At 44.1% G+C, this 24,300-nt stretch overlaps 1 protein-coding gene across 2 annotated transcripts in view; it reads right to left on the bottom strand.

Annotated features, from left to right (window-relative positions):
* slc52a3-1 (solute carrier family 52 member 3-1) overlaps window positions 1-24,300 on the bottom strand; it is a 29,581-nt gene that overhangs the window by 2,011 nt on the left and 3,270 nt on the right. Inside the window, exons 1-3 of one of the 2 annotated variants that reach the window (XM_069884325.1) lie at window positions 18,465-18,566; window positions 11,330-12,459; window positions 2,765-2,888 (exon numbers count right to left, since the gene is read on the bottom strand). In XM_069884325.1, coding sequence (XP_069740426.1) covers window positions 2,765-2,888; window positions 11,330-12,387 — 1,182 coding nt within the window. In that variant the 5' untranslated portion in view covers window positions 12,388-12,459; window positions 18,465-18,566. Of the gene's footprint in view, window positions 1-2,764; window positions 2,889-11,329; window positions 12,460-18,464; window positions 18,567-24,300 lie in introns of those variants that run through there. The other variant, XM_069884326.1, reaches the window with a different exon arrangement.

Below are 24,300 nucleotides of genomic sequence, written 5' to 3'. Positions count from 1 at the left end.
GATCCCAGTAGATCACATTGATTGCATGGGTGGGGTGGGGGGGGGGGGAAAGACTCATTGACCCTCTCTGCAATTCTTATGATCCTGTGGATTGACCTCCAATCCATTTCTCTACAGCAACCATCCCACACCACGATGCAGCCATCCAGGATGTTCTCAATGAAGCTCCTCTAGAAGGTTGACATAACAGTGACCAGTAGCCTTGCCCCTCTTCAGTCTTCTCAGTCACTGTGGGACCTTCCTGACAAGTGAGGAGATGTTGATTTGTCAATGATAGGTCACTAGTTAAGTGAACATCAAGGAACTGGGTGCTTTCTACTCTCTCCATTACAGAGATGTTGATGTGCAATGGATGGTGGTTGTTCTTGGTCCTCCTGAAGTCTACGATCATCGAGTGAGTTGATCAAAGGATGAGAGCCTCAAATGATATGTGTTTGGCAAGTGAACTGAAGCTTCCAGTCTGCGGATGATCGACGTGGAGACTCGAAGAGTGCTTCAGAGATCTTGGGGATTCAATGTCTGACAGGATTCCCAGTGCAGTCGCACCTGTGCTCATCGCCCACAAGGGATTGAATAGCCTCTTCCCACCCCAGCTGCCCTTGTGTAATGCAAGGAAACTGAACCTTGAGGAGAGCTGGGAAACATGAGCAGTCTCAGCCTTTCAAAGTCTTAACATTACAACACATGCACTTGATAAAGATTGTCAGTGAAACACAGGTCTAGAGGAAGAGTCACAAAAATCAGGAAATTAAATGCTGGAATAAAAATTTGCCATTTAGGGAAAAAAATGAACAATGTTATTAAGGTAATCTGCACATAATGTAGAATTATGGCAAGTACGATTATATAATTATTATTTTATGGCAAGTTATAATATCTCCTTAAACTACAGAAGTGCTGATGTGTAAATGTATTAAGCAAAAACTAATTGGAATAATGCTTTGCACTCGTCTAGCCCCAGGGGAGCAGCAAGTTCTCAACTCAAGCAACTATGTTGATTTAAAAGTCTCTCTGGATATAGTTTAACAGCCTATTAATCTTTTCAGGCCCAGAACATGTATATATGGAAGGAGAACAGCATTCTCCTTGCGTTAAAGGATTTTTTTTAAAAAGCACAGAAGGTCCATTCCACCAATACTAGGCCCTCTCCACATCCTCACAGTTTCACGTCCACATGCAAATACCTGCACAAGAAAAACCCATCGATAGCTATGGTACTTTTGATCGTTCTCTTTTACTGACACTATTTTGTCTGGGTTTTTTTTAAACAATGTCTTTAAATGTATTATTATTATTAAAAGCAGCTTCACTGAATTTCAGAATATTTATTAGTTTTATGCAATTTTAAATCTCCCCAGAATGCACTCCATCTTAATAGAGGGTTATGGGTGTGAGGTAGGGAAAACTTAGATTGTTGTGTAGGTTTACATATGTTGGCACCACATCATGAGCTGAAGAGCCTGTTCTGTTACACCTTGGAAAGCAAAAAAAAAAAAAAAAAATTGCAGTTGCTGGGAGTGTAAAATCAGACAGCAAAGGGTAGAGACACACAGCAGGTCAGGCAGCGTCTCTGGAGGGAGAATCAAAGCAAATTATTTCAGGATAATGATCTCCCATTGGAACAGTTCAGAATCAGAATTTATTGTCATGGGTATGTCATGAAATTCAATGTTTTGCAGCAGCACGGTACAAAATCGCTATAATTTTTTTTAAATTAGTGCAAAAGAAGAGATAGAGAGGTCGTGTCTGGGGTTCATTGTCCGTTCAGAAACCTGACAATGGAGGGGAAGCTGCTGTTTCTGTGTACCATTGTGAGTTCTGACACTTTAACATGCAGGTCCTCCATGTCCAGGCTAGACAGGTTCTGGGCCTGACCTGGTCTTTGTGCAGACGAGTCTAACTCAGCAGCCTCCTCTGTTGCCCTGACCTATCACCTCTGGTAGGCTTCCAGCTCAAACTTCTACTGGCTGGAAAATATGGTCCCCGAGCTGACAGCGAAACCCCACTCAGTTGGGTCCGCAGACCAGGAATATCGAGAACAGGGTGGACGCATGGATAAAATGTTGGGGTGGGGGCAGGGGGAGGAGCATAGGCTGGCAGGTGATAGGTGAGTACAGATGGGAGGGGAAAGGAAAGGAACTGAGAGTTGATTAGCAGGGGAGCAGGCTGAGATGGGTGCACTCTGATAGGAGGAAGGGAAGTGGGCCTGGAGGGAAGAAGGAAGGTGGAGGTAGGGAGATGGAGAGAGGAAGAAAGAGGAAACAGGGGGTGTTCAATGATGACTCTATCTGGTTGGACACTGCTAAGGCAGATGTGAGCATCAGAATCAGGATTGCTGGGCTGGGAAATGGCTTCTTGGTGCAGACAGTGAGATTGATGAAGAGAATCCTTTAACTGAGTACATCACCCCAAAATATTTATCTATCTCTATTTTAAATGATATCTTTATGTCGAAATGTGATTGTTGTATGCTGTGTATTTTGTATGAGAATGTGTGCACACCGTGGTCCAGGGAAACACAGTGCAGTCAGACGGTAATAAACTTAAGGGTGCTGTTCCTCCCATTTTCATATGGCCTCAGCATAGTACTACATGGTGCCGTGGACAGACACGTCAGTGTGGGAATGGGAAGTGGAATTGGTGGTTGGCCTTGCTGTGGCAGCGGACTGAGTGCTGAACAAAGAATCCTTCTTTGACGGACCCTTCACCTCCACGCACACAATTGCCTGGCATTGCATCATTACTATTCTTGTTCTATACTCACAATTAAGGCAGAGCCAGTAGAAGAGTCCTGAAGTAAGGGGCAGGGACTCAGGGCAGCCATGGCCATGTTATAGGCACCAAAAGTCGTCCCAAGTAGAGAGAGGAATCCTAGTAAAGGCAAGGACCTGGTAAAGATAAAAGGCAAGAGGTTCTCTGCAACATTGGCTAACAAACTCTCTTCAATTATAGAGTGAAACACAAAAGTCTGCAGACACTGTGACGTTCCTTCAATTATAGGTCCAGGCATTCTGCAAATTATCAATACAGAACACCCTTCTGTAATTGTACAGCCTATGGATTGGCAAGTGATAGCTAGCTTCATCAAGTTAGAATAAGAAAGGCATTATTTTATAAATATTTTTGCAACACATTATGGATGGAATGGACTGATTTCCACCTATAGAGGTATAGAAAGAGATGAAGGAGAGAATATGAAAAGGAGAAAGAGAATGAAAGACATAGAGATGGAAGAGGAAGATAGTTCCCTGACCAGTCAGCTTGTTTACATTTCTTTCTTTCTTTTGTACACCTATCTTTTTCTTCGAGTACAGTTTTTTTTTGGCACTGCCGAAATTCTACCCGGTCTGCAGGAGAAAGAATCTCAGGGTTGTAGCTGAACTAATCGGAACTTTGAAGTTTGACCCTCTAGTCTACTAGCTGCCAGAATCTCTCCAGATTCAAAGAGAGATTCTTTCTTGCTGTTATCAGACATATGCTGGCAAAAGACAAAGCCCCTGAACAGTTTTAATTGCACTTTTCTGCACTGCTTATCTGATTGAAACACTACTCCAAACACTGTTGTTTATTTATTGATTTGCTCCTGTTGCATTACCAGCTGTATGAGTTTACTTGTTTGGATGGCACTTAAAAAGAAGCTTTTTACTAATCATGAGGCAATAAACTAATTCAATATTGAAGAAAAGATGTGAGAGGTTGGGGCACCCACCTCCAGGAGATTTTTATTTAGACATATAGCATGGTAACAGGCCATTTCAGTTCATGACCCCATGCCGCACAATTAACACCCAATGAACCTATATCCCCTGTACGTTTCAAATGGTGGGAGAAACTGAAGCCCCTGGGGAAAACACACAGATACGGAGTGAATGTATAAACTCCTTACAGCCAGCTCGGGGATTTGAATCCCGGTCCCAATCTTAGCTCTGTATCAGTGTTGTGCTAACCGCAATGCCAACCGTGGATATGAATAGTTTTTAAGTTCCATGCAGCTTTTTGAATAGGTGTTTAGTACACCTTTGTGATGTTGTAAGGTCAAAGGGCCTGTTTCTGTACTGTTCACCTCTTCCTATCATTACGAAAAGCACCTAAGAATGCTCCAAAGTGACGCTGTGGTAGAGGTAGCTTACCTCCCAGGTAATTTAAATTTAGGCTACAACATGGTAATGCACCAGTGATGCCTAATTACACCCAATTAACCTATAATCCCATACATTTTGAAGGGTGGGAGGAAACCAGAGTACTTGGAGAAAACCCATGGAAACATGAGGAGAACTTCTAAACTCCTAACAGACAACGCTGGATTCGAACCCGGGTCTCTGGTACTGTATCAACATTGCTATGCTAATAATGCTGTTCAAATTTGTTCACCTCTTTCAATGACATCTTTGTACTCTTTAAAAGTTCAAAGTACAGATTTATTGCCAGATTACATACATGATATTACATACAACCCTGAGAGTCTTTTTCCTGTGGGCGAGGCAGAATCATCCCTCATTGGTAGTGCAATAAAAAAACCATACCCATGAAAAGATACGTACACAAAAGAGAGAATTGTAAACAAGAAGGCAGTGCAAACAAGCTGTGCAATTCAGAAAATAAACCATCAATAATAAATAATGTGCAAAGAAAGAGTCCGTAAATGAGACTCTGATTGAGTTTGATGGTGGAGTCTGATGGTGGAGTCTGATGGTGGAGGGGGAGCAGCTGTTCCTGAATCTGAGTGGTGCGAGCAGTGTGGCACATACACCTCTTTTCTGATGGTTCGCAGTGAGAACAGAGTATGCGCTGGGTGGTGTGGATCCTTGATGATTGCTGCTGCTCTCCGACGGCAGCGTTCCATATGAATGTTCTTGGTGGTGCGGAGAGTTTTGCCTGTGGTGTCCTGGGCTGTGTCCATTATCTTTTGTAGTGCTTTCCTCTCAGAGAAATTGGTACCCCCATACCAGGCCATGATGCAGCTGGTCAGCACACGTTTCACAACACATACGTAGAAGTTTGCCAAATTTTTCGATGTCTTGCCAAACCTCTGCAATCTCCAGAGAAGGTAGAGGCGCTGATCTAATCAAAACCCCTCTGTCTTTATGAATGCACGATCCACTTTTACAACCCCCCCCCACCCCCACCCCCATTCAGTGAGTAGTTCCTGCTATTACAACCTTCCTGAGCTTTAATCACCCTTCCAGCCATAACTCTGTGTATCTTCATATCTGTAAACCTTGCACCTTTACTTGGGGTGGGGGGAGGGGGGGGTGATCCATCCCATCCCAACCAGGAAAAGTCAAGAGAAAAAAACAGCCTGAGCACTGGCTGCCACGTCGTGACAAACCCATAAACCCCTGATATATGTCTTATATCTTTGTTGTGAGTGTCTTGAATGTTGTGTGCTACTGTGGTTAGTTAAGTGTTAAATGTGGGGGTTGGGGAGGGAGGGAGATGGAAAGAGCTTGAACTCTGCAGAAAACTGTATAAAATGGATAATTATAAATTGTAGTCAACGCTGATACTGTTAAAATTGGCAGTGATAATGTCGATAACTGCTTAAGTTTGGAAGATAATGAATAAAATATTTAAAAAAAACCTTGCACTTTTACATGAAAGGAGCAAAATATGAAAGTCTGCAGGCACCGTGATTGAAGTAAAAACACAATTCTGGAGCAACTCAGCAGGCCAAAAGTATGTTGTTTGTCTTGCCTAGTTTCTCAGCATTGTGTTTTTTGTGTTTTACATGAAAGTTGAGCATCTAACTGGTAATGGTCAATAAAAATATGTTTGGGCAAGGAGGGAGTAAAAAGTAGATTTGACATGGAGCCGTGCCCCAGATATAAAGTTGCAACCTGTCCAGAACCTGAAGATTTGCTGGAGTTTCCATAACTAGCCCAAGCTATTCCTTGTCTTAAATATTTATTGGAGAATTAAACACTAAATATTAAGCAGGAACAGGGGGCATTTGCAGCAATGCAAATAAAATGGTCCCAACTCCACTTGAGTCCAAACAATCCCAACCTAGACGCTTTGTCAGAACGCATGGGCATCAGACTCGAGCAGTCAGGGGCAATCTGGATGCAGTCAGGTAGCCAAGCTTTAGTTTAAAGGAGCAATGGAAACATGGAGTCATTTATACCTTGGAGACCGGTTCGAGACTGACTGAAGGAGTACCAGGTATCGGAACAGGGATGCGAAAGGACGCTGGAGGCTTCCCAATCATGACAGAAGTGTGCATCGGGAGCTCGGGTTGCTTATGGTTAGGACTGAAGACTGTGTGGTTGCAAAGGCTGCAGGAGGACTGGATGTGAAGCCATGGATATCCAGTGACTCTAGGTGGGGGGTGGGGGGGAAATCTCTTTTACTCTGTAAGGGGCGCTGGGCAATTTTTTTTCTGATAGCGAATCTTTCATGTAATATCACATTTTCTGTTTTATTACAATGACAAGAAAATAATTTGGAGTCTATCCTGCAGCGAATGAGGAAAAATACCAGAATTCAGCGAGGTTATTGTGACCTGCAAAACAACATAAATAGTAACAAGGAAGAGCTGATGGAGAAGAACAGCAGCTGGAAGGCAGAGATCAGAGTCCAGGCAACATATGAACCAGTGCCTTTCATGGGGAAAGGCGAAAATACATGGTATGAGAAATAAGAATTTCTTGTTGATCTGTGGCCACTTTGCAATACAGCATATTTTATGTTTCATAGGCAAACAAGAAAGACTGAAGATGCTGGAAATTTTAGAACGTAGGCATACAGCATGGTAACGAGCCATTCTGGCCCACGAGTCCACGCTGCTCAAGTATACCCAATTAACCTGCAAACTCCGCATGATTTTGGAGGGTGGGAACAGCAGAAAGGAGCCCATGCAGATAGAACCCCTTACAGACAGTGCCAGATTTGAACCTTGGTCACCGGCACTGTAACAGCGTTGCAGTAACCGCTATGCTAACCACGCCACCTGCCTTCCACGGATGCTGCCTGACCCGCTGAGTTACTCCAGCATTTTGTGCATTGGTTATGTTCTGCAGCTTTTTTTAAAATTTAGGTATTCAGCACAGTAACAGGCCATATTGGCCCACAAGTCTGTAACGCCCAATTTACACCCAATTAACCGACATCCCGAGTATATTTCAAATAGTGTGAGGAAACCAGAGCCCCCAGAGAAAATCGACACAGACACAGAAGAACATACAAACTCCTTACAGACAGTGCAGGATTCAAACTCTGGCCCCGATCGCTGGTGTTGTAAAGGCTTTGTGCCATCCATGCTGCCCTGAAGCATTAATATTTATGGCATCTTCACCTTGTCACAATAGCTGTTACAGTGCAGAGGCTGCCATGTCGATCCAAGAGGTGAATCAATTCACTTCCATTCCCTACCTCTCTCCCCAGAGCCCAGCAAATTATTCTCTTGCATCCCATGAGTTGGGCAAGGAACACATGGAGTTTTGATAGACCAGAAACGTTGACTGATCATTTCTATCTGTGAATTTTGAGTGAACCACTGGGTCCCTCCAGCTTCTCCTTCCTGAGACTGAAGGCAGTCTGCTTTATCAGGTGAAGGCAAATAATCTATGTGAAGAAGAGGATGCCAGCTTTCCTTGTTGATCGCATTCTCAACTTAGCCCAGCCATTCTAAGGGTGGTACGGTTAGCATAGAGGTTAGTGCAACACTGTTGCAGCACCAACAGTTGGAACTAAGGTTCAAATCCCTCGCTGCAAGGGGTTTGTACGCTCTCCCCATGCCTGCATGGGTTTTCCTCGGGGTCTCCGGTTTCCTTCCACAGTTCAAAATGTACCAGTGTTGTTTGGTGTAATTGGGCAGCATGGGCTCATGGGCCAAAAGGGCCTGTTACCATGCTGTATGTCTGAATTTAATTTAAATTTTAAAAGCTTTATTCAGCGATGCCCTCCACACCAGTACTCTGCTCAAAGTCTTCCCTGTAAAGCAGTCAAATTTTGGTTTATTTCATATTTCTCCCTTACCGACTACATGAAAAATATTTACATTAAGTGAAGTGAAAAGAAAATTAAGCTTTTTATTGAAACATGTTGTGGCCCTCAGGGAATGGCTGATTCAACCCAATATGAACATGGCTTCCTACAGACACTGGGATTGGACAAATGGTGTCCTTCTGTGCATAAAAGCAACCGAGGGAATGCCTGAGCAGCAAAAAAGCAGTTCCCCAGAAGGGAGCCAAGAAAGCCTTGGCCAAACCAGGAGGGAAGGCGGGTGAGGAAGGAGAATTACTCCATCTACATCTGCAAGGAGATGAAGCAGGTGCACCCCCAACGCCGGCATCTCCTCCAAGGCCATGAACATCAAGAACTCGTATGTTAATGATGTTTTTTGAGCAGATCATGGGCAAGGCTTCCCGCGTGGCCCATTGCAACAAGAGGTCGACCATCAGCTCCCGGGAGATCCAGACTGCTGTGCTGCCTGGGGAGTTGGCCAAACACATTGTGTCAGAAGGGGACAAAGGTCAAGGACACCAGCTCCAAGTAAAGCTCCATCAAGTACTGACCAAACAAACCGAAAACCATTCTGTGCTCTTTTGAGTTAATGAAAAGGAGGTTGTTTAGCTATTACCATTTAGCTGTTTGGAATCTTGTGGTGAATAAACTGGTGACCATAACTCCCACATAACAACACTGATTACATGACCGAAATATCGCATTGGCTGTATAATACCCTCGGATGTCATGAGCAATAATATACAAAGGCAAGCCATTCTTTAACAGCAACGTCATCCGTATTTTAATAAAGAATTTGATTTGATTATTCAGCATGGGACAGGCCAGGGATTTTTGCTAACCCATGATTTGAATATTATTAAATGGACATTTTTTTTTTAATTTACAAGCAGCCTGGTGCATAAAGAGGGCCAGTGTGGTACAAAGGCTTGAATATGTAAATGCTGTTGGCTCCTAGAATGGTTGATGGTGGAGGAGCCAGCAGCGTCACTGCTGTTGAATGTCATGAGGAGCTGGTTGGACACTCTCTTGCTCTTAGTAATAAAATTGTCGACCAGAGTCACAAGCGGATATTTACTGATCCATAAAACATCGTCCTAAGGGCTAGGAAATGGTAGGCCAACATCTCATTTGCAATAACAGGTCTATTATTAAACTTTCTGCAAAGCAGAACAATTTATTCCTGATTAAAATGTGCATTTTTAATTCCACTGCATTTCCTTTTTCTGACTATTCTGCAAGATTATCTTTTGAAGTTTACAAATTCAGTGGACAGACGTCTTACATAGCAGCAAACGTCAAGGCTACAAAAGGGAAAATCTGGAACATGAGGCAGCTATTCACTCCCTGATCCTCTCCTCTCTGCACCTTTCCCCTTCCACTTCCAATGTAGGGTCCCTGACCCAAAACCTCATCCCCATTTCTCTCCTCGTTGATGCCACCTGGATTTCTAAGTGTTTCCTGACTTTGTTTCGAATTTGCAGCATCTACAGTTTTTTTTTGCTCCAATGAATTTCTACCCCATTGGTTGCTGCTATCCCTAGGGTCGCACTTGTTGACATCATCCCATGACATGGCAGGATCACACTGATTAAGATAGAGGAGGGGAATGAAGAAATTTGGCTGAGCAGTTCAAAGATTCCTGATCTTTTCACCCAGAAGGTTGTCAAGAAAAATAAAGTGTCAATGAATTTCCAAGTGATTTTGGGTGAATGGCCCGGTGGACATCACAGTGGAACAGCTGATAAAGTCACTGCCACACCGCACAAGAGATCATGATCTCTGACTTTCGGCGCTGTCTGTATGGAGTTTGCTTTTCTCATGGCCGTGCAGGTTTCCCCACCACATCCCAAAGGCATGATGGTTAATTGAGAGCTACAAGTTGTCTCTGGTGTGTATATGAGTTGTAGAAACTATGGGAATGGGGGTGTTGACAGGAATGTGGGAGAATAAAACAAATGGGATTAACATAGGATTAGTGTGACTAAGAGTAGATGGCTGGTGCAGACTCAGTCCATCAAGGGGAATGCTTCCCTGTTGTGTGACTCCTTGTCTCCCAGCTGTTGCCACAGGCGGTTGTGCATTTAAGACAGAGATGGATAGGTTCTTGATTCGCCAGGGCATCAAAAGTTATGTGGAGAAGGCCGGGCAGAGGGACTAAGTGGGAAAATGGATTCTTTTATGATTGAATGGCAGGGAAGATTCGATAGGCTGAACAGCCTATTTCTACTCCTATGTCCTATGGTCAGTTACAAGACTGGCATCCAAAGTTGTGGACCATTAATCCGGTGGGAATGCAAAACACAATCTACTGGAGGAATTCAGCAGGCCGAGCTGCATCAACGGGAGAAAAAGGAGCGTCGTCGTTTTGGCCCTTTACCAAGACTGGGGAAATCCAGTAGAAAACCACTGAAAAGAGGACAGTGTGGAGGGACAGGAAGGGGAGCCCATGTGGGATTGGTGACTTGTTAAGGTGAAACATGGCAGACGTGAACGGAAAATGGGCAGATGCCAAAGGGAGAGAGAGGGAAGAGGAACAAAGGGGTCAGATTGGGGGGGGAGGGGGATGATTCACACAGGGAGGAGTGGGGTATTATGGACAAAGGCTGCAAGTGCTGGCAACTGATGTAGGAAGGTGAGAATGGTGGTGTTGAGAGAAACCAGACAGAACTGGGGGGTTGAGGCGGGGGTTGTGGTGGGAGCGGAGAACATGGTGGGCAACAGGGCGGAAGTTTTCAGTGGATATATGTAGGTGAAGGGGGTCAGAACCAAAGAGGAAGAGACAATTAGAATGGGTAGGGGGCGGTGTGGGTGGGAAAGTGGACCAAAAAAAGGGGGTGAAGAGCAAAAGGGGTAGAGAAGAAGAGAGGGAGGCCTCATTACTCTAAATTAGAAAATTCTGTGTTCATACCACTGGGCTGTAATCTATCCAGGCAGAATACGAGGTGTGGTTCCTCCCATTTATATTGGGCCTGACTCTGGGAATGGGGAAGGTACCCAGCATCTGCAATCTCCTGCGTGTCTCCAGTTTAATCACATCTATGAGGGAGTTTAAGTTTGGGTAATTAAAATGAACCTGCATTGATTTTTATTTAAAAAAGACCTCATCGATAACCGGTCTGGATGGCCATTTTACCAGCGAAGGAAATTTTCTCACCTAATCAGACCCACCTCAGCATTTCACTCCTCAATTTATGGGCGTTTAGAGGGGTCCACAACCTGTGAAGTAATAGGTCTTCAAAAATGTCCCAATAAGCAGGGTTCAAGTTTTCAGACCTCAATACTTCATTCACAGTATGTTTCAGGAGAACCTATTGGAATGGATCTCAACCATGGACACATCATACCAATGTGTGTGACCTACCTGTTCGGCAGGATGAGGGCAATGATGCAGGCACCAGGGTTTGCCATGGAACTCAAGGCAGCAGAGAGATGGTAGGCAGTGTTCCCATAGGGCAAGCACGAGTAGCTCTGCACTGCGGGTAAAATGCCATTGGTCAGTGAATTGACCCAGATCACCAGAAAGTAAAGGCATAGAAGCTGTTGCCTGGAGTAGCCACCTAGCACTCTGGTAGCCAGAGCCTGTGCTTCAGTTGCAAGCTTAGAATTGGGCCCCTTCATTCGACCGGATCCTTGAGATTCTGCTGGTTGCTTGGAGACATGTTTGGTCAGTTCCAGTTCCGTGCTGGAGACATGCAGAGCTCGATCCGGGACTTGCTCTTCACCAGAGTTCTTGTGGGGCAGCCCTGTGACTCGAGTGAGGAAAACAAAAGCCAATAGGCAAAAAACCATCATGACAGTGAGAAAAATCAGGAAGGTTTGGGTCGAGAAGTTGGCAGGCAGGTAGCGAGCTTCGAGTTGGTAGTGACTTGCTGCATCGGTGAGGTTGTCCATCGTCGCATTGGCTGCCTTAGAGACATTCACACACTTGATCATCCCAGCCCCCTGGCTTAATGCCACAAGGCCAGGGACAAAGCCACTCAGACCCTCCCCAATGAAGTAAGTAGTAATGTACATTGACTCCAGTCTCATCATGAAAGGAAGAAAGGTGACAGATGATGTGCAATCCACCAGCGACAAGAAAAAGGTCAGTATCAGAAAGGCTGTGCTGTGCAATTCACCTGCCAGGAGCGTAGTTTCCTTCCAAAGGAAGACCATCAGTAAGCAGGCTGTGATCCCAATGCTGAGAATGATGTAAATGGCAAGGACTTCCTTCATCTTGCCCGGTGCGAACCTGTGCAGGAGAGTGACCGAGAGGGGCCCTACGTTGGCCAGCTGGATGATGACAGTGAGGTAGGAAGGCAGGTCCCAGCCTTCCGGCAGCACGTTCACAATGAGCGGCAGTTCCACCCACAGACCATTGATGGCGATCCATGAGCCCATGCCGAAAATACAAGCCAGCAGGTGCACAGCGAGGGCCATGGTGCCAAGTCAGACGGATCAGTCAACAGGACTTACATCTGAACGCAAGCCAGCGCAGGGCGGACGTTTCTTCTGGAAATGAAAGAATTAAAAAATGAGTTTATCTAATAAGGTGCATCGAAACCACAATATATTTGTAAAGTATAAAACACAGAAGTTTGCAGATACTGTGGTTGAAGTAGAAACGCAATGCTGGAGAAATTCAGCAGGTCAAACAGTGTATTTTATATAGCAAAGATAGATACATAATCAATGTTTCATGCTTGAGCCCTTCATCTACAAATATATTTGTATTTGGAACACATCTCGGGATCAATTATGACATGTTTCCACTCAATCAGTTTCCGTAGGATCCACAGGCAGCCACAAGCCAAATAAGAGACATATAACAGAGCAGGTGGTTGAGTGGGTGGTTTGGGAGGTTAGCCATTCACAACAGGGGCCATACAGTCCCCCCCCCCCCCCACCTTAGGGGCTACAGCACATTTAAGGGAGACATGGACTGAAATCATTTTTAAAAATTTAATCTTTTTTATGTAGTTGGTAGGAGAGAAATAGGGATGAAACTTGACTATTTCACAGGGAAGGGGGCCCATAAACTTTGAACAGAGTCCTAAGAGGGCTATAGCCAACAAAAAAGGTTGAGAAAAAAGGTTGAGAAAGGTTGAGAATATACAGCAGGATAGCACAGGAAAAGGCCATTTGAACCATGTCTGCACTGAACTGTCCAGAGAAAACTATAACTCTTGCACAAGATCCATATCCCTCCATTCCCTGCATGTCCTGGTGTCAATCCCATACAGTTCCACCATTACCCCAGGCAGGCTATTCCAGGTACCTCCCACTCTCTCTTTAAAAAAAACTTACCACACCCCCACCTCTTCCCTGAAATGATGTCTTCCAGTATGTGGCAGGTTTATCTGGGAGAGAGATTCTGACTGTGCACCCTATCAATGCTTCTCATCACTTTTATAAATCTCGCTCAGGTCTCTCCTCAGTCTCTGATGCTCAAGTTTGGACAAACCCAAGTTTCTCCAACCTCTCCTCAAAGTTAACACAGACAGGGAGATTGCCTCATTGAGCACCTCAACTCTGAATGCCACAATAGAGTGGATCTCCCAGTGGTCACTCATTTCAATTCACCATCCCATTCCCTTGCTGACATGTCCGTCGATGGTCTCATGCACTGCCAGACTGAGACCACCCACAAATTGGAGGTACAAAATCTTATGTTCTATGTGGCCACTTGCCAACTTGGATGGCATTAACATAAAATTCTCCAGTTTTTGGTAGAAACCTCCCACCCCCTCCCCCCCCCACCACAAAATTTTTCTCCATGTCTCCTTATCTCTGGCACTCTCTCTCTTCCATTTTCCCTCTGTCTCCTTTCACAGATCCAAAATCAATTCTCACTTTTCCTCTCTCCTGCCCTCTTATCATATCCAAATAACACCTATTGTCTATTGGTCTGTACTCCCACCCCTCCAATTCTTCCCTTTATCCCCAGCCTTCTATACAGACTCCTGACTCTTTTTTAAAAACACATACCTGAGGAAGGGCTCAGTTCCAAAATGTCAGTAATATACCTTTACTTCCTATGGATGATGCTAGACCAGCTGAGTTCCTCCAGGATCTGTGTTGTGTTTTTACCTATCTAACTCTGCCTTAAATATCCCCACAACAAATGCCACAGATCCACCACCTTCTGGGTAAAGAAATTCATCCTTGTCTCTGTTCTGAAGGGATGTTTCTGGATTCCCAGACACCTCCACAAAAGGAAACATCTTCACCACCTCCAATCTATCCAGGCCCTTCAGTATTCGATGGGCAAAAGAACATAAGTATCCTTTTCCAGACCAATCTCCAGAACTGAGGCCCCAGTTACAATCAGATGCTTTTGGTGAGCCATGTCTTTTGCATACCTGAACATAGAATACAGAACAGCACAGTACAGGCCCTTTGGCACTTGATGTTGTGCCGACTCATATACTCTGACCAAAAAAAAGTAATAAACCCTTCCTACCATAACCCTCTATTTTCCTTTCATCCATGTACCTGTCTAAGAGTCTTTTAAATGCCCCTAATGTGTCAGCCTCCACCACCATCCATGGCAAGGCATGCCAAGCACCAACAACTCTTTGCATAAAAAACTACCACTGATGTCTCTGCTAAACTTTCCTCCCTTCAGTTTTACAGATGTCCTCTGGTGTTTACTATCCAGTGCGTAAAAGGCACTGGCTGTCCATGCTCTAATCTTGTAGACCTCTATTAAGACTCCTCTCATCCTTCTATGCTCCAAAGAGAATAGTCCCAGCTCTGCTAACCTTGCTTCATAAGACTTATTTTCCAATCCTGGCAACATCCTGGCAAATCTCCTCTGCACCCTCTCCATATCTTTTTGTAATGATGTAACCACACCTAAACACATTACTCCAAGTGTGGTCTCACCAGAGGTTTGTAGGGTTGCAACATAACCTCTCAACCTTTGAACTCAATCCCCTATTAATGAAGCCCAACATCCCATAGGCCTTCTTACTATCCTATTAACCTGTGCGGCGACCTTGAGGGAATGTCTGGATTTGGGCCCCAAGGTCCCTCTGTTCATTCACATTGTTAAGTAACTGTCCATTAACCCTGTACTCAGCCTTCTGGTTTGACCTTCCAAAATGCATCATCTCACACTTATCCTGATTGAACTCCATCTGCCACTTTTCTGCCCAACTCTGACTCCACAGTCCACAGATCACTTATTCCAAATTCTGTCAAAGGAAGAGATCCAATGACCTACACAAAGCTTCTGTGAAGTAACATAGCACTGTCACTAATTCCTGGGAACTGCTGGCCGTCAACCCACTCCACTAGGGGGAGGAGCATTCACGCTGGTTGTTGGGAACTTCCAGGCCATGCCTCAGGAGTACAGAGCAGTAGAAGAATCATAGTACCTCAAAATCTCCTGTCCACCTGCCCTTCAGATATCTTCATCAAGTTTGCAGATGACACAACAGTAGTCGTTGGCCTCATCCGCAACAATGATGAGTCCCACTACAGAGAAGAGGTGGAAACTCTCATGGTATGGTGTGAGAATAACAAGCTAAGTCTCAACGTGGACAAGATGTAGATAATTGTAGACTTCAGAAGGACAAGGAATGTCCATCCTCCACTACACATCAATAGTTCAGTGGTGGAGAGAGTAAATAAAGTTCCATGGAGTTCACTTAACTAGTGACCTATCGTGGACTTACAACATCTCCTCAACAGCGACTGCAGTACCTGAGAAGACTGAGGTGGGCATACGATACCCTAAGGTCCCTCTGTCCTTCCACACTCTTAAGTAAGGCATGCCGATGATACCATGGTATAGGGTTGTATAAAGAGCATAGTACTCTGCTTTAATGACTATCGACCAGTAGCACTTACATCAACAGCGATGAAGTGTTTTGAAAGGCTGGTGACTGAGTGGCAACATGGATATGTTCCAGTTCAACAGGTCTATAGCAGATGCCATCTCACTGGCTCTACACAATGTCCTGGAACACCTGGACAGTAAAGATGCATTCATCAAGATGTTCTTTATCATCTACAGTTTGGCATTTAACACCATCATTCCCTCATAACTGATCAGAAAACTCAGACCTGGGACTCAACACCCCACTGTGTAATGGATCATGGATTTCCTCATCTCCAGGATTGATCAGATCATCTCCACAATCCCCAGGGCACCAAAGGGCTGCGTTCTTAGACCCCTGCTCTACTCACTTTAGACCTATGACTGTGTGGCTTAGTTCGACAATAACACCATCTACAAATTTGCCAACGATACCACATTAGTGGGTTGTATAAAGAAAGGGGGATGAGTCAGAATACAGGAAGGCGATTTTAAACTTGGCTGAATGGTGCAAAATCCTTGCACTCAATGATGCCAAAACTATGGAACTGATTGCTGATGTCAGGAAGGGAAAACCAGAGGTATATAATCCAGTGATCATTGAGGGATCAGAGGTGAAAAGGTTGAGCAAATTTAAGTTCTTGGGAGTCACCATCTCAAAGGATCTTTCCTGGACCCCAAACACTAATGGCATCGTGAAGTAAGCATGTCAGTGCCCCTACCTCCTCAGGAGTTCAAAGGTTTGGTATGACACCAGAAACCTTGGCAGGTTTCTACAGATGTGTGGTGAAAAGTGTGTTGACCAGCTAAATCACGGTCTGGTATAGGGACACAAATACCCCTGAGCATAAAACCCTCCAAAAGGTAGTGGACACAGCCCAGGACATCACAGACAAAGCCCTCCCCACTATCGAGAACATTTTCAGGGAACACTGCCATTGGAGAGTAGCTGCAGTCATCAAGGACCCACATCACCCAGCACACGCTCTGTTCTCACTGCTACCATCAGGAAAGAGGTATAGGTGCCACAAGACTCGCACCACCAGGTTCAGGAACAGCCTCTCCCCCTCCACCATCAGACTCCTCAACAACAAACTCAATCAGGGACTCGTTTAAGGACTCTTACTTTTGCACTTTATTGATTTTGTTTATTTTCTCTGTATTGCAGTCAGTCTGTTTACAGTTCTTTATTTGTTTACATGTATATTATGTGTAAGTTTTTTTTCCCAATATCAGTAAGAGGTAATTCTGCCTTGCCCACAGAAAAAGGTTCTTAGGATTGTATATGATGCCATATATGTACTCTGACAATAAATCTGAATCTGGGCAAGGCTACCCACCACCATCCTGTCAACTTTCTACAAGAGCACTATTGAGAAAATCCTGGCCGGGCTGCATCACAATGGGGTACAGATGCTGCAGAGAAATGGATTGGAGGTCAATCCAAAGGAGCATAAGAGGGGCAGAGAGGATCACTGGAGTCTCCCTCCCTCCCATCAATGTGATCGTTGTCTGAAAAAGGCTCAAAACAATTATTGAGCACCCCTACCACCTCTCATGCAGCATCTTCCTGCTTCCCCCATTGGGAAAGAGGTACAGAAGTAGCAGAGCCAGAACCACCAGGCTGAGAAACGGCTTCTTCCCACAGTCAGTGAGACAGATGAATGACTGAACTGCTCGCACAAACCCTCTAAGGCTATTTATTCACAATATTTATTTATAAATCTAAACCACTTGTGCTACATCTTTTTTCGTCCGGCTGTACTCATACAATTGAATGATAATAATTAACTTGAACTTGAATAAATGGAGAGGTAAATTCAGGACAATATTCCATCAACTGTGAGTGATACAAGGTGTGAAATTTGTGAGCAGTTGAGCTGAAGATGTTTTAACTGAAAGTTAGTTAAATACAGGAGCCTTGCACTGAAAGTTTGCATGAAAGCTCATCAACTCTTCCTATGCTATATAAACTCTGCATTCTCTAAACAGTTGTGTGCAGTAGGAAGTCACTTCAGTGCACTGAGAATGCGTCAGAGCCTACTTCCTCTGAAACAACACATCCCAGCGCTTGTTTCCTTGGACCTTCCAATATTCTTCTTTTCCCAGCTTTATCCTACCTCTAACATTTTCCCAGCTTTGTCCTACCTTTAACATTCGTTTCCGCGCTTTCCAGAAATGTAAACCTTTTATAGTTGCTTTAGCGGGTAAATTCATGGACTCCTGACATTCCAACGTACTTTCAATTCATTAAGAAGCAAAGCAGCTACATAAATATCTGATCCCTTCATTTGACTGCTGGGATTTCAATTGCAAGATAAACACCCCACCACAAACTCTCTCCATGACTTCCCTCTTTCAAGGTGCTTTTAAAAACCCATGTCTCCTCTGCCCTGAAAACTCCTGATGTGTTTTAGTTTTAAATTATGTTTGGTAATATTTCTAATGAACCCAGGGATCATTTTTACTACTTTAAATTCACCACACAGGTGCAAGTTTTTATTTGCTATTGAAAAGCTTTGACACGCATCACAAGTTCAAAAGGCTCGAGTGTTTGAAGACAGCCACACCCAGAAAAATATGGCATTTTATCTCTCCTCCATGGTTACAAACATAAACCAGCAATTTGAACAGTGGTCACTCACAGAGGTGTTGAGATTCCCCGTGTAGACAAGATTACAGAATCTCCTACCTGCAGAAGTAAATGAGCAATCAAGTTTCTGTAACTGTAGCTCAGAGTGCATTACAATAGGACTTTCAACTGCTTCCGCTCCAGTTCTCATGGGCATTTCTCCAAAGCACGACGCGTAGAACACTGCCTTGTCCAATACACTACGCCCACCATCAGGTTGTACCTTGGCTTCCCTCCAACAGCCTTCCCCAATCCAACAAGGTGTGTTTCATGAGTTCAATACCAGGATCTAGAGACGCCTTTGGTTTCATCTCCCATTTGCCCAAGTTTTAAAAAACCTTTTATTTTAGATCATTGCGAATGAACTGATTGGTCATGAAATGAAAACAGCAAAGATTCATCCCACCATCCATCTACCATGAAGTTCCAGCTATCATCATTACTGCACTAAACATCTGCTTAAAAAATTTCAATTCAATGAATCACTTGAATGAAACATTTTAAATAACACAGGAAATGTACAATTTACTGTTTTAAACATTTGATGGATGAAATAATTGAGATTCAGTAACTTTTAACTTAACATTGGCAGCATTGTGAAAACTGTTAAACCACAGCTCCCTCCAGTGCTCAAAGAGGGGGCTTGCAATGCATCTGGTCAGCAGAGGAACACCTTGAAACCGTGAAAAGCACAAAGGTCACCAGGTGTAAACAATGAGATGCTAGAGGAACTCAGCGGGTCAGGCAGCATCCGTGGAGAGTTTCAGGTTGGGACCCTTTATCACGACTATAGTAAGACGGAGTGAGATCAAGAATATCCAAGGGGGAAAGGAGCTGGTGAGGGGCTGAAAGGCATTAGACCACCGGGCTGTGAGAAACCCCTCCTCGGACCACCAGGATGGTGAAGAAACCCATCCCTGAACCGCCAACAGGATTTTTATTTTGTTTTTTTTCTTGAGAAAACTGAGAATTTTTGTTTTTTCTCTGGTCAAATGTACCAGCTCGCTTTACATATTATTACATCAGTAATATTGGGCTTCACTACATCTCCATGGACCAGTGGTCCTCAGACCACAGGATGGGAAATTCTGCCTCGCAGAAAATAACTCCGCTAATCTGGCATTTTACTGGATTGGCAAATTTTCCAGACCATTGGCTGTTACTTCGACTGATGGCTCAACCGCTCTCTTAAATCACTTTTTATAAAATATTACACAGTAAAGTACATTTCCAATCAACTGATTAAAGTGAAAATATGGACCCCATGTTTTCAATGTGTTGGTTTGAAAATTTGCAGGACTCCCAGAAAGCTCTTTGCACTGATATCCCTTAGCTCCAACATTATGTGTTATGAGATGGGTTTTTTCTTTTTTTGGCATACTTATTTTCTTTTTCTTTTTTTATGTAGGATTGGGTGAGTGGGGGATAGGGAGCAAGGGAGGGATTAAGTTACTTTATATATATATACCACATATGTATTATTTCTTCGGGGTGATGATGATGGCATCACGAAGGTCATCACCCTGTACAAAAACAAAAGCGAGAAATCAGACTGCTCAAACTACAGGGGAATCACACTGCTCTTCATTGCAGGCAAAATCTTCGCTAGGATTCTCCTAAATAGAATAATATCTAGTGTCGCCAAAAATGTTCTCCCAGAATCACAGTGTGGCTTTCGCGCAAACAGAGGAACTACTGACATGGTCTTTGCCCTCAGACAGCTCCAAGAAAAGTGCAGAGAACAAAACAAAGGACTCTACATCATCTTTGTTGACCTCACCAAAGCCTTCGACACCGTGAGCAGGAAAGGGCTTTGGCAAATACTAGAGCGCCTTGGATGCCCCCCAAAGTTCCTCAACATGGTTATCCAACTGCACGAAAACCAACAAGGTCGGGTCAGATACAGCAATGAGCTCTCTGAACCCTTCTCCATTAACAATGGCATGAAGCAAGGCTGCGTTCTCGCACCAACCCTCTTTTCAATCTTCTCCAGCATGATGCTGAAACAAGCCATGAAAGACCTCAACAACGAAGATGCTGTTTACATCCGGTACCGCACGGATGGCAGTCTCTTCAATCTGAGGTGCCTGCAAGCTCACACCAAGACACAAGAGCAACTTGTCCGTGAACTACTCTTTACAGATGATGCCGCTTTAGTTGCCCATTCAGAGCCAGCTCTTCAGCGCTTGACGTCCTGTTTTGCGGAAACTGCCAAAATGTTTGGCCTGGAAGTCAGCCTGAAGAAAACTGAGGTCCTCCATCAGCCAGCCCCCCACCATGACTACCAGCCCCCCCATATCTCCATCGGGCACACAAAACTCAAAACGGTCAACCAGTTTACCTATCTTGGCTGCACCATTTCATCGGAAGCAAGGGTCGACATCGAAATACACAACAGACTCGCCAAGGCAAATAGCGCCTTTGGAAGACTACACAAAGAGTCTGGAAAAACAACCAACTGAAAAACCTCACAAAGATTAGCGTATACAGAGCCGTTGTCATACCCACACTCCTGTTCGGCTCCAAATCATGGGTGCTCTACCGGCATCACCTATGGCTCCTAGAACGCTTCCACCAGCGTTGTCTCCACTCCATCCTCAACATTCATTGGAGCGACTTCATCACCAACATCGAAGTACTCGAGATGGCAAAGGCCAACAGCATCGAATCCACGCTTCTGAAGATCCAGCTGCGCTGGGTAGGTCACGTCTTCAGAATGGAGGACCATCGCCTTCCCAAGATCGTGTTATATGGCGAGCTCTCCACTGGCCACCGAGACAGAGGTGCACCAAAGAGGTACAAGGACTGCCTAAAGAAATCTTTTGGTGCCTGCCCCATTGACCACTGCCAGTGGGCTGATCTCTCCTCCAACCGTGCATCTTGGTGCCTCACAGTTCGGCGGGCAGCAACCTCCTTTGAAGAAGACCGCAGAGCCCACCTCACTGACAAAAGACAAAGGAGGAAAAACCCAAACCCAACCCACCAATTTTCCCTTGCAACCGCTGCAATCGTGTCTGCCTGTCCCGATCGGATTTGTCAGCCACCAACAAGCCTGCAGCTGATGTGGACATTACCCCTCCAAAAATCTTCGTCCGCGAAGCCAAGCCAAAAAAAGGAGATTATTTCTTCAATTTATTCAATTAATAATTGTAGATGTGGTTTTAAAATTCTTAAATGAAACATTTAAAAAAAAACAATTGAACTGCAATAAACAGAGGAATACAACCCAAAAGGTAAAGTAGATCAGCGCAGATGAGGGAAAGGGTTAGCATGTCATGGTGGGCCAAAGGGCCTGATTTTATGATGGATGATAATTCTTTGAGACGGGGACTGCGGTCGCTGGGGCTCCAGTGAGTGGACGGAGTACATGCCAAACACCACCAGGTGAATCAAATGACAAACTCTCCAGATTGTTGGAGATTTATTGTAACTGGAAGCATTTTGTCACTGTTCTGTGTCTCCCTTCTGCCTGAATTTTGGAAACAACAGGAGAGTGCAGATGCTGTGTTTCCTGCGCTCCCTTTAAACTCAACAGGTTCACTGGATCATTTATTATTCTAACATGCAATTTCTAGAGAGAGCAAAATTAAAAGTGTGTTAGAGTATTAATTGGAATAACATTCAATGGTTTGCATTGACAATGAGCAAGCCAAATTAAAAGCGTGTTAGAGTATTAATTGGAATAACATTCAATGGTTTGCATTGACAATGAGTGAGCCAAATTATAAGAGTTTTACACTTAAAATTGTCTTTATTAAAAATTTTTTACTGCAGTAACCTTTGGGAACCAGCCTTCAAACAACCATGCAGTTTAAGGCAAGTACTATGAGCAGTCAGACAAATGTAAGAATCTCTTTATTAAACAAAAGTACAAAACCACTCCCTTACTTTAAAATAACAAGGGTTAACCTAAAATGGTCTTCGAGATGGAGAAGGGAACATAATGGGAACAGAAGCAGGGCAACATCCTGCAGATATTGGAATTTGGAACAAATTAGGGCAGCACGGTTAGCGCAATGCCTTTACAGTGCTGGCGACTTGAATTTGAATCCGCTGCTGTCTGTTGTTGTTGTCTGCATGCTCTCCATGTGCCCCCATGGATTTCCTCCCACATTCCAAAGACGCACAAGGTCAGTAGATTAATTGATCACATGGGTATAATTAGGCAGAAGGGGTTCATGGGCCGGAAGGGCCTGGTACCGAGCTGTCTCCAAAAACAAATCAGAAACACTGGAAGAACTCAGCAGGTCACCTGCAGTGAATTCGTCCGTCGTTATTGAAAGAAGATCTACCGGGACCAATGCCTGAAGAGGGCGCACAAAATCAGTGAACTGGTGTGGACTCGAAAGGCCAACATGGCCTGTTTCCGCTCCGTAAATGGTTATATGGTTATATGGTCACTTCGCTTCTGTGGAGGCAAACACTTGGAAACATTGAGTCAGGACTTTGCATTAGAAGTTGCTTGACCTGCTGAGTTTCTTCTGACATTCCGATTGTTCTTCCAGATCCTGTCTCACCAGCCAGGAATATGGCTGATCTGAATTCCCAGCTCCAAGTTAATAAAACATAACAAATTATAGATGATAATCCCATTCTATAATAGTATACTGCAGAATACAAGCATATGGAGAAGCTCATGGGAATCTGACAAAAAAAAAATCAATAGATCTTGAGCTGTCTCTATCCCCTGTTCTACCTAGTGTTAAACACCTCTCTTTCTATTAAAGCTGGCATTAATTGGAAGGGAATGACATTGTTGAATGAAGGTACCTTTTCTGTGTAGCATTAGAGCCAAGTCTTGTCTTACCTTCCCACGTCACAGACTCAGAGAAGCAGCCTGCCTTTTGCTACTCTCTCTAATGTGACAGGTCTCTGTGGCTGCCTCAAACCATGCCCCAACTCATTAATTGTATAGATAAAAATAGAGCACCTCTACTGCATGTCATCAAGAACCTATCAATCTCTGCCTTAAATACACCCAATGACCTAGCTTCCACAACCACCTGTGGCAACAAATTCCCCAGGTTTACAACCCACTGGTTGAAGAAATTCCTCTGTTCTAAAAGGACGTCCTACAACCCTGAAATTGTGCCCTCTTGTCCTAGACTCTCCTGCCATAGGAAACAACCTTTCTACATCTACACTGTCCATGGCTTTCAAACATTCAAAATGTTTGAATGAGATCTCTCCCCCCCCCCCCCCCCCTTCCCCCTCCACCTAATTTCCAACAAATTCAGGCCAAGAGCTGTCAACCCTTTCATTCCCGGAAACCTCTATGAATCTCCTCTGAACCCTCTCTAACATCAGCACATCTTTTCTTAAATAAGGAGCTCAAAACTGCTCACAGTACTCCAAGTGAGGTCTCTCACCTGTGCCTTATAAAGCCTCCACATCCACAAGCCTGCTCTTTTGAGTTACAGCTTATATTAAAAGGATCAGGATTGGAAAATTCTGGTTGAAAGATTCAAAAGATTTGAAATAATCTAACATGTCAACAGAATTACAGAGTCCATTTGCTCAAATAAATTTTAAATAACTGAAATGCTTACCCAGAAGGATACATATTCACTGTGCTGACAATTAGAATAAAGACACGTTTGCACTGCAAATAGACAAGGAGACTCCAGACTAAATACTTCCTTGTATTGAGCAGACAGCAGTTGACAAACACTCACGTAGCCTTGGAGCAGACCTGAATGCAGCTTGCTTAACTGAAGGTTTTGCTGACCTTGCCCCAGTATCAAAGCTAAGGTCAATGAAGATAATGATTACATTATATCAGCTCAAAATCATGATTTCAACACAACTTTGTAAACTGCTGAGAGAAATTGAGGGCTTTTCACGATATTACGCAAGGCATGAAACAAGATTGGCAGTTTCCCTTCCACAGTGCAGG

Source organism: Narcine bancroftii, chromosome 6 (assembly GCF_036971445.1).
Source record: "Narcine bancroftii isolate sNarBan1 chromosome 6, sNarBan1.hap1, whole genome shotgun sequence".
NCBI lineage: Eukaryota > Metazoa > Chordata > Chondrichthyes > Torpediniformes > Narcinidae > Narcine > Narcine bancroftii.
This window is presented reverse-complemented; position numbering and strand designations above follow the sequence as displayed.